Source organism: Pholcus phalangioides, unplaced genomic scaffold, assembly GCF_987345545.1.
Source record: "Pholcus phalangioides strain wild (caught in Gottingen) unplaced genomic scaffold, Ppha-v1.0 ptg000039l_1, whole genome shotgun sequence".
In the NCBI taxonomy this organism is placed as follows: Eukaryota; Metazoa; Arthropoda; class Arachnida; order Araneae; family Pholcidae; genus Pholcus; species Pholcus phalangioides.
Genome location: NW_028301625.1, coordinates 15,689,529 through 15,703,040, shown reverse-complemented (window position 1 = coordinate 15,703,040; position 13,512 = coordinate 15,689,529). Strand labels below are relative to the sequence as shown.

General features: G+C 34.6%; 1 protein-coding gene across 1 annotated transcript in view; it reads right to left on the bottom strand.

The window, feature by feature from the left end:
* Positions 1-7,235, bottom strand: part of LOC149065620 (ATP-dependent 6-phosphofructokinase-like) — a 115,897-nt gene extending 108,662 nt beyond the window's left edge. The window contains exons 1-2 of the mRNA XM_089254042.1: positions 6,853-7,235; positions 1,661-1,812 (exon numbers count right to left, since the gene is read on the bottom strand). Coding sequence (XP_089110168.1) covers positions 1,661-1,812; positions 6,853-7,027 — 327 coding nt within the window. The 5' untranslated portion in view covers positions 7,028-7,235. The remainder of the gene's footprint in view (positions 1-1,660; positions 1,813-6,852) is intronic.
* Positions 7,236-13,512: the final 6,277 nt, after the last annotated feature.

Sequence of the window (13,512 nt, the reverse complement as noted above, 5' to 3'; positions counted from 1 at the left end):
CTCAGAGATTATAATTTTTTAAACAGAATTTCAGAGCAATCTGGTACTAATTTTAATTTTTTTCTAGTTCATTTTAATTCTCTGTCATATGGCATTTATTTGTTTCAGATGGTATCTAATTTTTTTTTTTAAATCATTGTTTGTAGCAAAACCTCAAAATCTTGCTGTCCCAGCTTGAAAAAGTTTTAAACAAAGAAACTTGGTATAAATCTGAATTTTAATGAATGGATTAATGAAAAACAAGATTTAGGCTAATTTGTCCACTCTTACATCTTTCAAAAACTCGAGCAATGGAAACTAATTTCAACTACGAGAACGGAAACTAATTTAAAGTGAATTTTTCTTAGCTAAGAGATATTAAGGTTTTAAGTTAAGGGTTAAAATGTAGTGTAAAGGGTTAAAATTGAATATATAACTTATTAAATATAAGTTATATATTCCATTTTAACCCTTTACAACATTCTCCATGTTATTTTTCCAGTTAAATACCAAAGTTAAGTAGTACAGATCATCAAAATCACTGCCAGGCACAGATCCAGTAATATGTGTCAAAAGGGGCATTTTAGCATGAGTAAAGGTCGTTATATGATATTACATCCTGTATTTTATGGGACAGAACTATTATTTTTTCCATATAAGTTTTGTTTCCAGGCTCTGATTCCCCTCCAGCAATCTAATCTGGATCACTGATAAGAGAGGCAAGATTTATAACAATATCAAATTACTGTTCAATTTCAAAAAAAATAAATAAAAGAAAAATCATTCTGATGATATAATGTACAGCTGAGCAAGTACAGTATTTACTTTGACCAGATTTTAAAAATTTTACTAGAACCAAAATTGAAGCTACGGGGGAGGGGAAGATTTTTTTTGAATTTCCTCAATGGCATGGATGTTTTTCAGAGGTTGCAGAGGAGTCTCTGAGACACCTATCAGATTTTCTATATCATTGTTGAGAAAATAAAAGTGTATTTGCATAGCCTATACAAAATATTTGAGACATTTCTCTGTTAAAAATTTGTCCACTCTGTTACGGGAAGCATTTTTCCAGTTCACATGCAAAAAGATTAAAGAACACTTCAAACTAAGATATTAAATTACAAATTACCAATCCATTGTCTGTCAGAAATAAAAAGATTCGATTTTAAGTAGTTAAATAAATGTTAAAAAACTTTTCTATATGCTATTCTGAAAAAATCATGAAAAACCATCAAAATGTCAAAAAAAAAAAAAAATTCCTACAAAAATATTTTACTACAAAAAAATGTTTTAACTCTTTTTTTTTCCAGCATATGCGTAAAATAAGTTGATTTAATTTATTTTAAGAGGTAAAAACAACAAATAATATATATTTTTTTACAGTTACATTTGCTTTCGTAACAGAGTAGACAAAATTCATGACTGTCATAAAACCCAAAAATAGCATATTACTACAAAATAAAAGCGAAAAATATTTATGAGATAAATGAAACTTCCAAGTAACTGGCTATAATTTGAGATAAATTTTATTTTGAAAATTCAACTTTGAATTTTTAATTTCAAAAATGTTGAATGTACATTTTTTTGGGAATAACTCACATATCTAAAACTATAATTAATTTAACTGAAATTCTTTAGGCTTCATAGCAAAATGATTGGTAAAATGCACTATAGTACTCACCTTATGAATGATACCAGAAACACTGACCCAAGTAGCTTCTACAATGTAATCATCACCATCTACCATACCTTGATATCCTTCTTTAATAAAGAAGACCTTTGCTCCCATGTAAAAACCCATTCGCACCACAGCTCTTACAGCAGCATTCATGCCTGAAGACATAATAAATGTGTGTGAGAGAGAAGAGTTTTATAACATTCAAGTGGAACAATGCATAAATAGTGTTTATTCAAATAAACTCCCATAAGCAAATAGGCATATAAGCAATGCAGTAAGAAAAATGACTAAACACACATAAGCATGAAGGAAAAAAATATGATATATATATTTTATTTCACAAACATTTGCAGTTGAATAAAGATCAGTATCAATTATAAAAAATTTGAATCTAGTTCAATAAATGAAAATTAAAAACACTCGAATAATGTTGATATTGTAAGGTTTTTCATTTCTTTCAAAAGCTACAAGATGCATTTGAAAAAAGCTAATTCATTATTTAAAAAAAAAAAGAAAAAAAAACTGTATTAACCCTCTAGCCACAGGTAGTTCTTGAATTTTTCTATACAAAATCCAAGGGTATTTTTATCTGCTATGTATATAGAATGTAATAATAGCGTATCCTGTAAAATTTTATAGAATACGTGAAACATGATATTAGTGTTGCCCGCAGGTAGAGGGTTAATGTTTCCAAGCATACATATATGGGTATATATTTTCTGTTTCTCTGACTATTTATCTTTTACATCAGGCTACTTCGATTTAAATTACTTGATTTTTTTTTCTTCAAATCATTGATTTAAATCCCTAAAGTTAAATTCCATTTTTGAAATTTTAATACAAAATGTGAAAGAGTCTAGTGAATGTGGTGTCTAGCCGCTGTGGTGGTTGAGTGGTTATAGTGACGGACTCGCGATGCGAGGATCCGGGTTCGAACCCCACAGTGGTGGTCGGCTGAAGTTGGTTTTCTGTGGTTCCCAACTTCAAGGCGCAAATGCGAGCCGATCTCCCCATTAAAAAGTCTCACCACAGAGAGCAACAGTCCTACAACGATAAATCATTCAATTATAACACTTCACTCATAGTTAGAAAACTGGTGGCAGATGGCAGCACTACACATAACAAGCATTACAGAGAAACAAAAAAAACAACTTCACGTCAGGTTTCACTACACGTACACGCACATTCCCGCATGTACCGATTCGTTGGGGGTTCCGCGGAGGAGGGGGGGTGGGCGGGGTGCATGTGTGGTGTAGCAGTAGTAGGTAAGGCCTCCAAAAAAATGGCTCGGGGATCCATGATGTTCTAAGTCAGCCACCTCGTTGGGCAATCTGCCTGTTGTGGCGTTGTATTTGTATGTGCTTATTTTTTTAAACAAAAATCACACATTAAATGCATCTATCAATTACGCAAGAAACAATCTTGTCAATATAGAGTAGGTTTTTCATTTAGTTGATGCTGAATGACCCTTTGGTTATAGGCCTACATCAAGTGAATCGGGAAACTTGCATCATGTGATACTGAGTTGCGGCCAAGCATTTAATAAGGGGAGGGAACCCTCATGAATAAAAGCATTACAAGAAAAATATTAATTCATGGAGTTAATTCAGGCTTAACGACCTTTCATGTTGCATAAACACAGATTTTTTTGTGTTCATATTTCTTGCTTGTTATTTATTAGTTTATTCATTAAACAATGAATTAAAATCGAGAAGATTTGGTGAAAAAAAATATTCATTCTTAAAATGGTTAACAAGATTTGAAGGGTCCGAGAGTAAACCCACTTTACAGCAATTTTTTTGAAAATGAGATAGCTGTGCCATCTTGTAGTTATTCAAGGAGTAGCCTACTATCCTAACTTGCATTTATTTTTGGGGTAGAACTACTGTAAAGCCTTAAAAAAAAGCAAAAGTTTCGGTATACTGGGTAAAACCATTGTACTCCAAACTTTCAGAATCATTTTTCTCAAAATCTAATTTTCGTTGTAAAGTGGTTTTACTCCTGGATCCTTCATTTGTTTTAATTATTAAGCAGACAGTTAATTTAAAAACAAAAATGTTCAGAAAACAAATGTTTTGTCCACAAAAGTTCAAGATCTATGAATTCAGGGCTGGGAAAATAAATAAAAAAATTTAGATGCTAGCCAAATTTTTTAGAAGTCACTCAAGCATGCTTTATTCTCCAAGAAAAACAGTCCTAAATAATGTTTTTTTATTCTTCCAGGACTTTATGACCTCCTTCCATGTTGGAAGACACATTATTATGAAATCAAAAAATTTTATGTCATATTTACACTTCAGTTTAGCAACGATGCATGCAAAATTTTAGGTGCCAACCAGTGCCGTCTTAATGCATGGGCCCACCTGGACACCGCCCTGGGGCCTCAGAAAAATAACTTGGCCCGGGGGGCCCATGATGCACTTAGGACAGTCCTGGCACCAACATTGATTTTCTAGACACCATGGGGACTTGGCACCCAAAATTTGTCAATCCCTGTATTAGATGGAATAATTTGTGTAGAAAACTAATTTTTATGCATTTTATCTAGCTGGCAACACAGCAGGGAGTTTTTGTGTACATTTTACTGCAGCACCGGAGAGGCACCAACATCATGTCTCGCATGGGAAAAACTTTTATCTAAAAAAAGTCTATACAGCCATGAAATTAAGTAGTGATAGCATGGCCCCCACAAGGGGTGGGCTGACAAGGCTCCAGCCCTGCGACCCGGGAGGATTTTAATAATTTTTTTGTTTTTTCACGCTATAAATTCATTATAAAGGGCGCCCCGTGAAAGTCTGGTCGGGGACCCATAAAAGATCCCAGCCAATGAGCCCTGCTTCAGGATGTGGGGGCCATGAGTGATAGAATAATTGAACATTTTAATTGTTTGGTTAGTCCGCTAAATGATTTTGAGAATACAAAATAATATGCAAAAATTGTGAGACCAAATAATCAGGGCTGCAGCTAGATACTTTGTCAGCTGGGATATGCACACATTTTGACCCTCCCATGCATTATCTTACGCAAAGAGGAGGTTTTGGGGTTCTAAGCTTCCCCCACAAACCAGAGTGCCAGCGTTGGTGACTTATCATCGGAAAAAAGCTGCCAACTTGGCATGTCCCTTATACCAAAGCTGTTCCGAAAAAAAATTTAACCCCTTAGACAGGAAGATATGAACAATTAAAACATTTGTTTTATTATCAGGAAAGGATGATGCTGGAAACAAACACATCACTGTTTTGACATAGTCGAAAACTTGGTGACAGAAAGGTACAGTAAACTCAACTATTCGGCTTGTGACAACCCAGATTCTGTAATATCTGGCCTAGTTAAATATATGATTCTCCATGTTAAAATGGGGAATAATTCGCTTTGCCAAATTGTTCCTGGAGTTATCAATTTGTGTAATCATTTATCAATGAACAGTAAAATAAATTTGAATAATTTTTGAATTATTCAAAGCGAGGCGAATATTATTCTGAGCGAGTCGAATTTCGCTATAGTGAACCTGAGAATATAGTGAACTTTTTCAGTGGACACCAAGTGAACACCTATTTAACTATTGCTATTTTAAACACTTATAGTGAACGGCTGAGAAAATGAAAGTCCGCTTATAGTGAACTGAAATGTCCACCCACAGATTTTTTCCCAGTTTTTCAAAGGTAGGCTTATACATATTAGGATCCCAAAAGACAGCATTCCTTAACTTCTTTGTCAAACCCCATTCTTTCACCCTTCTCGGTTTCTAGGAATCATTCACTGGCCCACTACCTGAAAAACAACATTCCTCTTTCTCCACCCTCTTCAGGAATCCATTGGAATACTACAACAGTGTTTCTCAACCGCCGGGCCGTGCGTGGTCTACCGTTTCATTTTTACGCATTTATTTCATATTAGTTGTGTGTATGTCCAGGCTTTCCACTGAAAAGAATGAAATCAACAGGGCTGTGGGCTTTCACAGGTTGAGAACCACTGCACTACAAGACCCCACTCTTTTCAAGACACCCCTTAAAAAATCGGAACAATAGTGGAACAGACCTAGAGGCATCTGATGTCCCCCTCCATTCTATCTCCTGCCGCTGTCTTCATATCCATATGACTGCTTTGGACTGAACAGACATTATGCTATTTCAGCAGTATTTTTTAAAAAAATCGGTAAAAATAATGAATTCTGTGAAAAAGGAAAGTATTTCAATTAATGATAAAATAAAAATAATCAAACGTATTAAAGATGGAGCCAATCAATCAGCAATATGGAAGGAATTTTCCTTATCGAAATCTAGTTCTCAACATTTGGAAAAATTACATTGTGATCATCACTGCTCACAGATGTAACACTTCGCAAATACTTTTGACGCGCAGGCTTTCTAAGAAGGTATTGGAGCAATCAAAACAGCATAGATAAATGGTACGAAATTTGCAAAACACAGAAAACTTTGTTATATGTGGAAATTTGTAATATTCGTGTTCGTTATAAGTGAGATCGACTGTATCAACGTTTGAACTAATTTGGATATATTGAACTTCTTATTGGGTCCACAGACAGTTCACTATAACTGTATTTTGTTTATTTTAAAAGTTTATATATTCATACTATACAGTTCACATGATTTTATATTTCCTGCAATTACGTTTCATTTAATATTCAAGTAAAATTGAAATTTATCTTAAAATGTTTATACCACAGCTGGACAAATCACAAAAAAATCTATGCACCAGAAAATATTTTTAGGTGAAGAAAAAGGTCCAAAATAATGCTGCTTTTCACTTTTTCATGGCATAGTGACCCTCTTTCATGTTGGCAGATATGCTGCTATAAATTCCAAACATTTTGTGTTGCTCTTATGCAATTTAGAAACCCCACCCAGAGCGGTTATTATTGGTATGGGTGAGGTATAGGAAATAAGCATTTATAAAACTCTGGCCTATGAGGCTCTTTTGTTATCCAGCCTGCCCTTCCGCCATATTAAGCCAGACAGTCCAGAGTCTACTGTATACCCTATATTGGGAATTAACAAAAATTTGCACAAATAAAAAACAAAACCATAGACGTAAATTTGACCCTCAACTTGTATCTGGCCCATGGGGCCCCCAAGCTCCCTCCCCAATATTTTTATGCCCTCTCAATATTTACAATAACTTTATGTCTATGAACAAAACTTGAATTAGAATCTATTGCATGTTTTGAAATTTACCTTGTGAATCTCCACCACTGGTGAAGACACCTATGGCTTTAATTTTTGTTTCACTTAACGATCTTCTCTGAACTTCAACACCTTCTCTACTTTTGCAGAAGGGATGAATCTTCATTTCTTCGCCTTCAGGAGAAAGCATGGCTCCAGTATCAGCCCGACTGTATTTATCACTCATATTGTGGATGGTTTTTATCAACTTTTTAATGCGTTTTTATTCGAAAAATTCGTAAAGGACGGAAAAATTAATCAATATTAAAGACCTAATGGTTAAATTTCATCTCTGTCATCTTTAGCTTCTGAGGCATAGGCTGAGGCTCTGTGTTGCCACTTTTCACCGATTTTTTTCATTTTTCTAGCAGACGATTACTTCGACCTTATAACTCGACCTTTATTATTATTTAGTTATTTAGCATAAGCTTTTTGGCGGTTAACGGTTTAAAATGAAGTATGTTTTTTTTTTAATGTTATATTACTTCGTTGTGACATACAAAGTCAAATGCTTATATTTTAAAAACAATTTTTGTGAGAAAAAAATCATTATATATATATGTTAATTATTTTGTATTATACTGAAGTTAACGTGATCTAGATCATGTTTGATGTGACCATACATCCCGTGTTTCTAAGTAATGAGGCTTTTTGGATCACGTGATATTTCCATCGTTCTTTGAGGGTCAAACAAACCGTATCCAAGGCAACCAACATGGTGACTTCTTCGGCAGTTCATGAAAGATTGAAAGAATAAATATAAATTAAAGAAATGTAGAAATGAAATAGATTCTTTTTCATTGATGGGGGGGGGGCTAAATATTGCGATTTTTTTTTTTAAATTCAACTTATTTATCTGCTTGTCCAATTATCTCAATTGCTGCGGAATTATTTCAATGTAATTTATGAGCCATTATTAATTTTTTTTTAATTTAACCTATATGAATTGATGCAGTTGAATATTAAAAGGAAATAAGGGGACAAACTTCCCTTTTCATACTCGAAAAGATATAAATAAAAACTTGAAATCAATGTTATTGCATGGAATAATTTCAACTATAATATATATACAACAGCTCACATATTTTTTCAAAAATTTTGAAGGTTATGAAACTCGAACTCATTCGAGCTCAAACTTCGTTTTAAGCGTCCCGTGAACTTCCCACTGCACCAATTGTGGTCGCTGAGCTGAAGTTGAATTTAGTATATCCATTATTAAATGTCGCCAGGAAATATGGTGGATAAATAAATGGATCAAAAGTTGCGGTAGCCTCGCGGTCTGCTGTGACGTTTCTATGACGTCACAGTTGCTTGACTCTGATTGGCTGGTAATTTACGAGATCTCAGAATTTCTATGCGCTACCATGGAGGAAAGAATAACAGGAGGTGACGCGACCAGCGCCTCCGTTGAGAAAACATGGGGAATCTGGGTTGCCAGATGAAGCCAGTGATCGCTCTATTAAAGGGACCAAGTAAGCCCAAACAAACCGTGGCTTCCCATGCTTTCCTATGAGAAACATCCCCGTTTTTAAAAAATCATTTAAAAATTTACTATTCACTTTAGGAACTCGATTTTTTCCCCTCAAATTCTTTGAATATATTTATACAATTGAACGAGAGCTTTTACAATTTTAGTTGTTATTTGTTTTCGAATATTAACTTCAACAACATAAAACCTTTTACCAAAGTAACCAAAATTTACCCATATCTTGTGCCACAAAATTTCTTCTCGGCATTGTAATTTAAAAAAAATTATGCCGAAGTATGTAACACCTCAGTGCTGAGAGAAAGACAATGTTTAAAGACACTTGAACAAGCGGTGTTTGAAAAAATCTGACTTTTTTTGCGAAAAACATTTTATATGCAAAACATTAGCATATATAATGCCTTTCAGATGTTTATATTAAAATATTGTAGAAATATTTCTCCATTCCAGGCAAAAACTCGAACACAGACACAATTTTAGATTTCAAATTCAATTCGAAACTTTTTTGTCAAATTTTCGTACACATACCACTTTAAAAGCAAAGTAATTGGTACAAAATGAAGAGAGAAAAAAACAGCCCAGATTATTTTTCTAAATACTATAGGCCAGAGAGATGACTTATCGCGGCTCGTAAAAAAAAGTTTTTTATTTGTTAATATTTTTTTCTCAATACATCTACATAGTTCGGATGGGCGGCATATATTTCCAGTAATACGTATTCAAGAATATGAGAGTGGAACGGAAGAAGGGTGACGAAATTTGTACAGCCTACAGGCAGCAAAACCATAAATACACAGTGGCGGACGACGTTCGAGCACTTCCAGTACTTTGAGGCACGGGGGCGGCAAAATGCTGTTTGCCCCGGACGGCTGAATCATGTTTGCCCGCGTGGCAAAAATCCTAGCTACGGCCCTGTCAGAAGGTGCTCGAGCACCTCAGAACTGATTCAGAAATCAAAATTCCTCATGCAAAGCTTAATACGAGCGCCCACGGGTCTGAAACACTTTCGAAATGTCCCGGATCTATCATAATGATGAACGAAACAAAAAGGCAAAATGAACAGTTAAAAGAAAAAATTATGAAAATTGCATTTTATTGGAGCTTCATATTATTTTAATTAATCATATTCCCATAGACATTAATGTGATGCATCAAATTTTTAAAATAAATTGAAGGCACTGAACTAAAAACTTATGACGAGTCGAGAGTGAAAAATGATCTTCCCCCTTTTCAAAAATAAATTAAAAATATAACAACCCCTTATACAAGGATAAGATTTTATTTTTCCCCTTTATTGGATCATGTAGATTACCTGAAGACGCATTAAATGGTCATGGTGCTTAAACTTATTTAGTTATTAATATTTTAAAAGAATTCGATCCGGCAAAACACATGTTAAGTATACGGAAAAAAGCGGTTTGTTTGGGCTTACTTGTCAGCCCATAGGGTTGCCACAACGGCTTCAATTTTCGTTCCTGATGTCACCTCCTGTTATTCTTTCCTCCATGATGCGCTACACTGTGACACAATATGCGCATCTCCTCGCTACTCGTGGGCGTGTTGACGTCATCGTGCTCGGGTCCCGCCCACTCGCGAACGCTGCACGCGACTCAATTTCCGCTAAACCTAAAGATTCCGCTGGTGTGGAACTGTATTGTGAGCGATAAATGATAGTATTTATTGATTAACACGAAGTGATATTTGTAAATTTTCTTTTGTAAACTCAAATTTGGTATTTTAGTAAATTTGAAAATATTGAAAGAATCGTTCGCACACAACATCAGTTAGTAAGTAGTTAGGAGAAAAGAGAGAGAGATGAGGGGATATTCACCACATAAGTTCTTTTTATTGCTTATGGAGAACTTAATCAAAATATCATAATATAATTATAAATACTTATGAAATAATTATACTGCATTTGGTGTTTCCAATGGCGGCCTTTATTAAGGAATCACGCATTCAGCATTGTTTCACCCATTTTGTTTATTTTATGAATGGAAGAAAAAAGACGTATCTCTAGAGCCGTCTTAACGCATGGACCCACCCTGGCACTGCTCGGAGGCCGCATTATGGGGGAGGAGGGGTGAGGACCATGATAATGATATCTGGTGCTATGACTTAAAGTTAAAGTGTTAATTTAAGTTAAAGTGTGTAAATTGGTAGGTTAGTATGGTAGAATGGGCCCCTAAATTCCAAATTATCTGGGGAGTCCATGATGATGGTGAGACGGCAATGGGTAAATCCCCCCCTCTCAGCGTACGCTATTAGCTGTCTCCAAGCGAATCATGTTATTTCCCAAGATGGATGTTGGGACTGTTTAGGTACTGTTAGTAGTATAGGCTGGTTCGACTCTGGACCAAAATCAACATTAGGGAAATATATTTTGATATTCTATAAATTCTTCATCCGACTCCAATGTCGGCGACTTTGTTTTCGAGTGAAGCAAGTAGACTCTCGTCACAAGTTCGAATACATTAAGTGCCAAGAGGTATATTTTCTCTACATGATGTTCATAGTGAAAGATGTTAAATTTAAACATTCATCTATGGTTATTCTTTGTTATTGTTCAAAATTTGAAAAACAACTCTATCATAATATTATAAGAATTGATAAAATTATTCAAAAAATAATTTATACCTGCAATTGTGTTTATATGTGCAAACATGCTAGAGCATGTTTGATATATCTGAGAGCGAATCAGCGTTAATTAAAATTATTTTTCACAAATTCTTCAACCACATTCTCACTGTATTCAGTGTTTCTAGATAACCCATGCAAAGGTTTTTTCTATCTATATGCCATAAAAAGTACAAACAGAAATGTCCACAACTTTTTGAATACGGTCCTTGGTATGTGATTTCATTCCACTCTAAAAATCTAGCGTTATCATAAATTTACGTATTTTCAAAATCTTAGGTCTCGTACCACAACTACAGAAATAATATTTTTCGTAATAAAATAAATAGCAACCCAATGACTTCCAGGGGGTCTATTACGCTCACGTCGTTATACAACGAGGTCGTTAGTGACGTCACGCCCTTAACGCAAATTCTCAACGAGCCTCATAACGCAAATCTCAGCGACCATCGTCAAAAACTTGATTTTTCTCAGCAACCCGCGGTATGTCGTTATCTATTTTACGAAAAACTCCCTGGTCCGAGAGTTGCGTTAGCTCCGAAAGGGATGGACCAATCGGATAATTTTCTCCGCTGCTGATAATCATCATCACTATCAACGAGTGCTGCAGCACGTGCGTTATTATTATTTTATTTATTTGTGCGCGTTAGTGTGTGTTGGTTGTCCCTAATTTTCTAAGCTGCATTTTTTTTTTAATTCATCCGGATTATTTTTATTTTCATCAAATATTTGAGAAAAAGGTAGGCTATGCACGCACATGATACTGGCGCGGGGAAATTTTCTAAATTATTACGTTTAAAAAATGATTTTCTATTGAAGTTCAATGATGTTATGGATTTCCAAAGCGACTATCAAAAATATCATCATCATATATTACCATGTTTTTAACACATTTATCTACCGTCTTGATATTAAGTCAAAATCAAGAACAAGTAACCTTTTATTTACATCATCAATTAGAAAATTGGTTTCCTTGTTTCACACATGAAAATGAAGTACCACCAAATTTACACTGTTGTTGACATCTTTTTTATACTCCGATCAGAAAATGCACTCAAGGATTAGAAAAAATTTATTTGTTGATTAATAAAATTTACTTTGATTTTTTTTATAGTGTGCGCAGAGTATAGTGTGTGTGTAATGATTTTTACTGCATTACACTTCTGTGTACTGCACAGAAAGTAGCAATACTTAATTGATATTACAAAATATCAATGTTATTAAACGAATTAAGAAGGGGAAAATCTGGAGACGTTTAAATATATATTGACGTCGATTTTGAACGAGATGTAAAAAAAATATTGAGCAAATTTCAAAATGTCTTGAAAACATCGCGATAGAGAGATTTACCAGTTAAATAATATTCTTATATTGAGATGAGTTTAAGATTAGAATAATGACATTTCCATACAAGATTAAAAAAAATAATAACGTTGTGTAGAGTGATTTATCTTTGTACCGAGTATAATAATTTATAACGATTTACCACTATGAATAATTTTTTCCAATCAGTATGTGTACAGATAACATTTTAAACGATAATGCTGTCTCTGAATCATGTTACTAAATTAAGGAACGTAATTCAGAGAATTATTATTCATTATAATGAACAACTTGATAAATTAATAATGAATGAATAATTTCCAATTCTAACTAATTTGTCTCCGTTACTCTCACCATCGAAAAATGTACGCGCGAGCGGCCATGTTTATTTCCGTAACGCGAACATAACGAGTGGTCTCCGGTTCTCGTTAGTTAACGTTTTACGTAGCGATGTCGATAACGAAAATCGCTAGTAACGATGTGAGAAAAATCAACCTTTAGCGATGGTGACGTAAATCTATCCCACAATGCACCGCAAACCCCAAACACGTTTGAAACGTGGGCATAACGACATGAGCGTAATAGACCCCCAGGTTTGCTAGCAGGGTCTAAATTTACAATGAATGCTTTGCAATGTTTAGTTTTTTCAGGGAGTCTATCACACGCATCAACTTTCACGTTAGTTATGGACATCGCGTGAAGAGGAAAATATTGTACTAATTGAAACTTAATATAGTCGAAGTCGTAACTGAGGAAAGAAAAACGAAATAATCTCCTTTGTAAACCTCAATTACAAAAACTGGTTCTTCACTGAAAGGATGAAGACGGTTCAGACGTGATTGTCTCTTCACTCGAAAACAAAAAGTCGCAGACACTGGAGTCGGGTGAAGAATTTATAGAATATCAAAACGCGAAATATATATTTCCCTAATGTTGATTGTGGCTCAGAGTCAACTAGCCTATACTACTACTGTAGAAGTAAACTAATTGATCGTAGGATCTCCCCGTATTTTTCGAGACAAAACCAATTGTTTTCTTAATAGTCGGCTCTTGCGATCACCCCATCACCTCCCTCTCGATCCGAGATTGATCATAACGACATTTTACCATACTTCACGGGAACATATTTTCGAATTCGATGAGATTGAGTTGACGGTACTTGACTGAAAAAATGGGATAAGGTAAAATTGAAACAATCCTAGTTCAAAAGCATGTAAAAACAAATT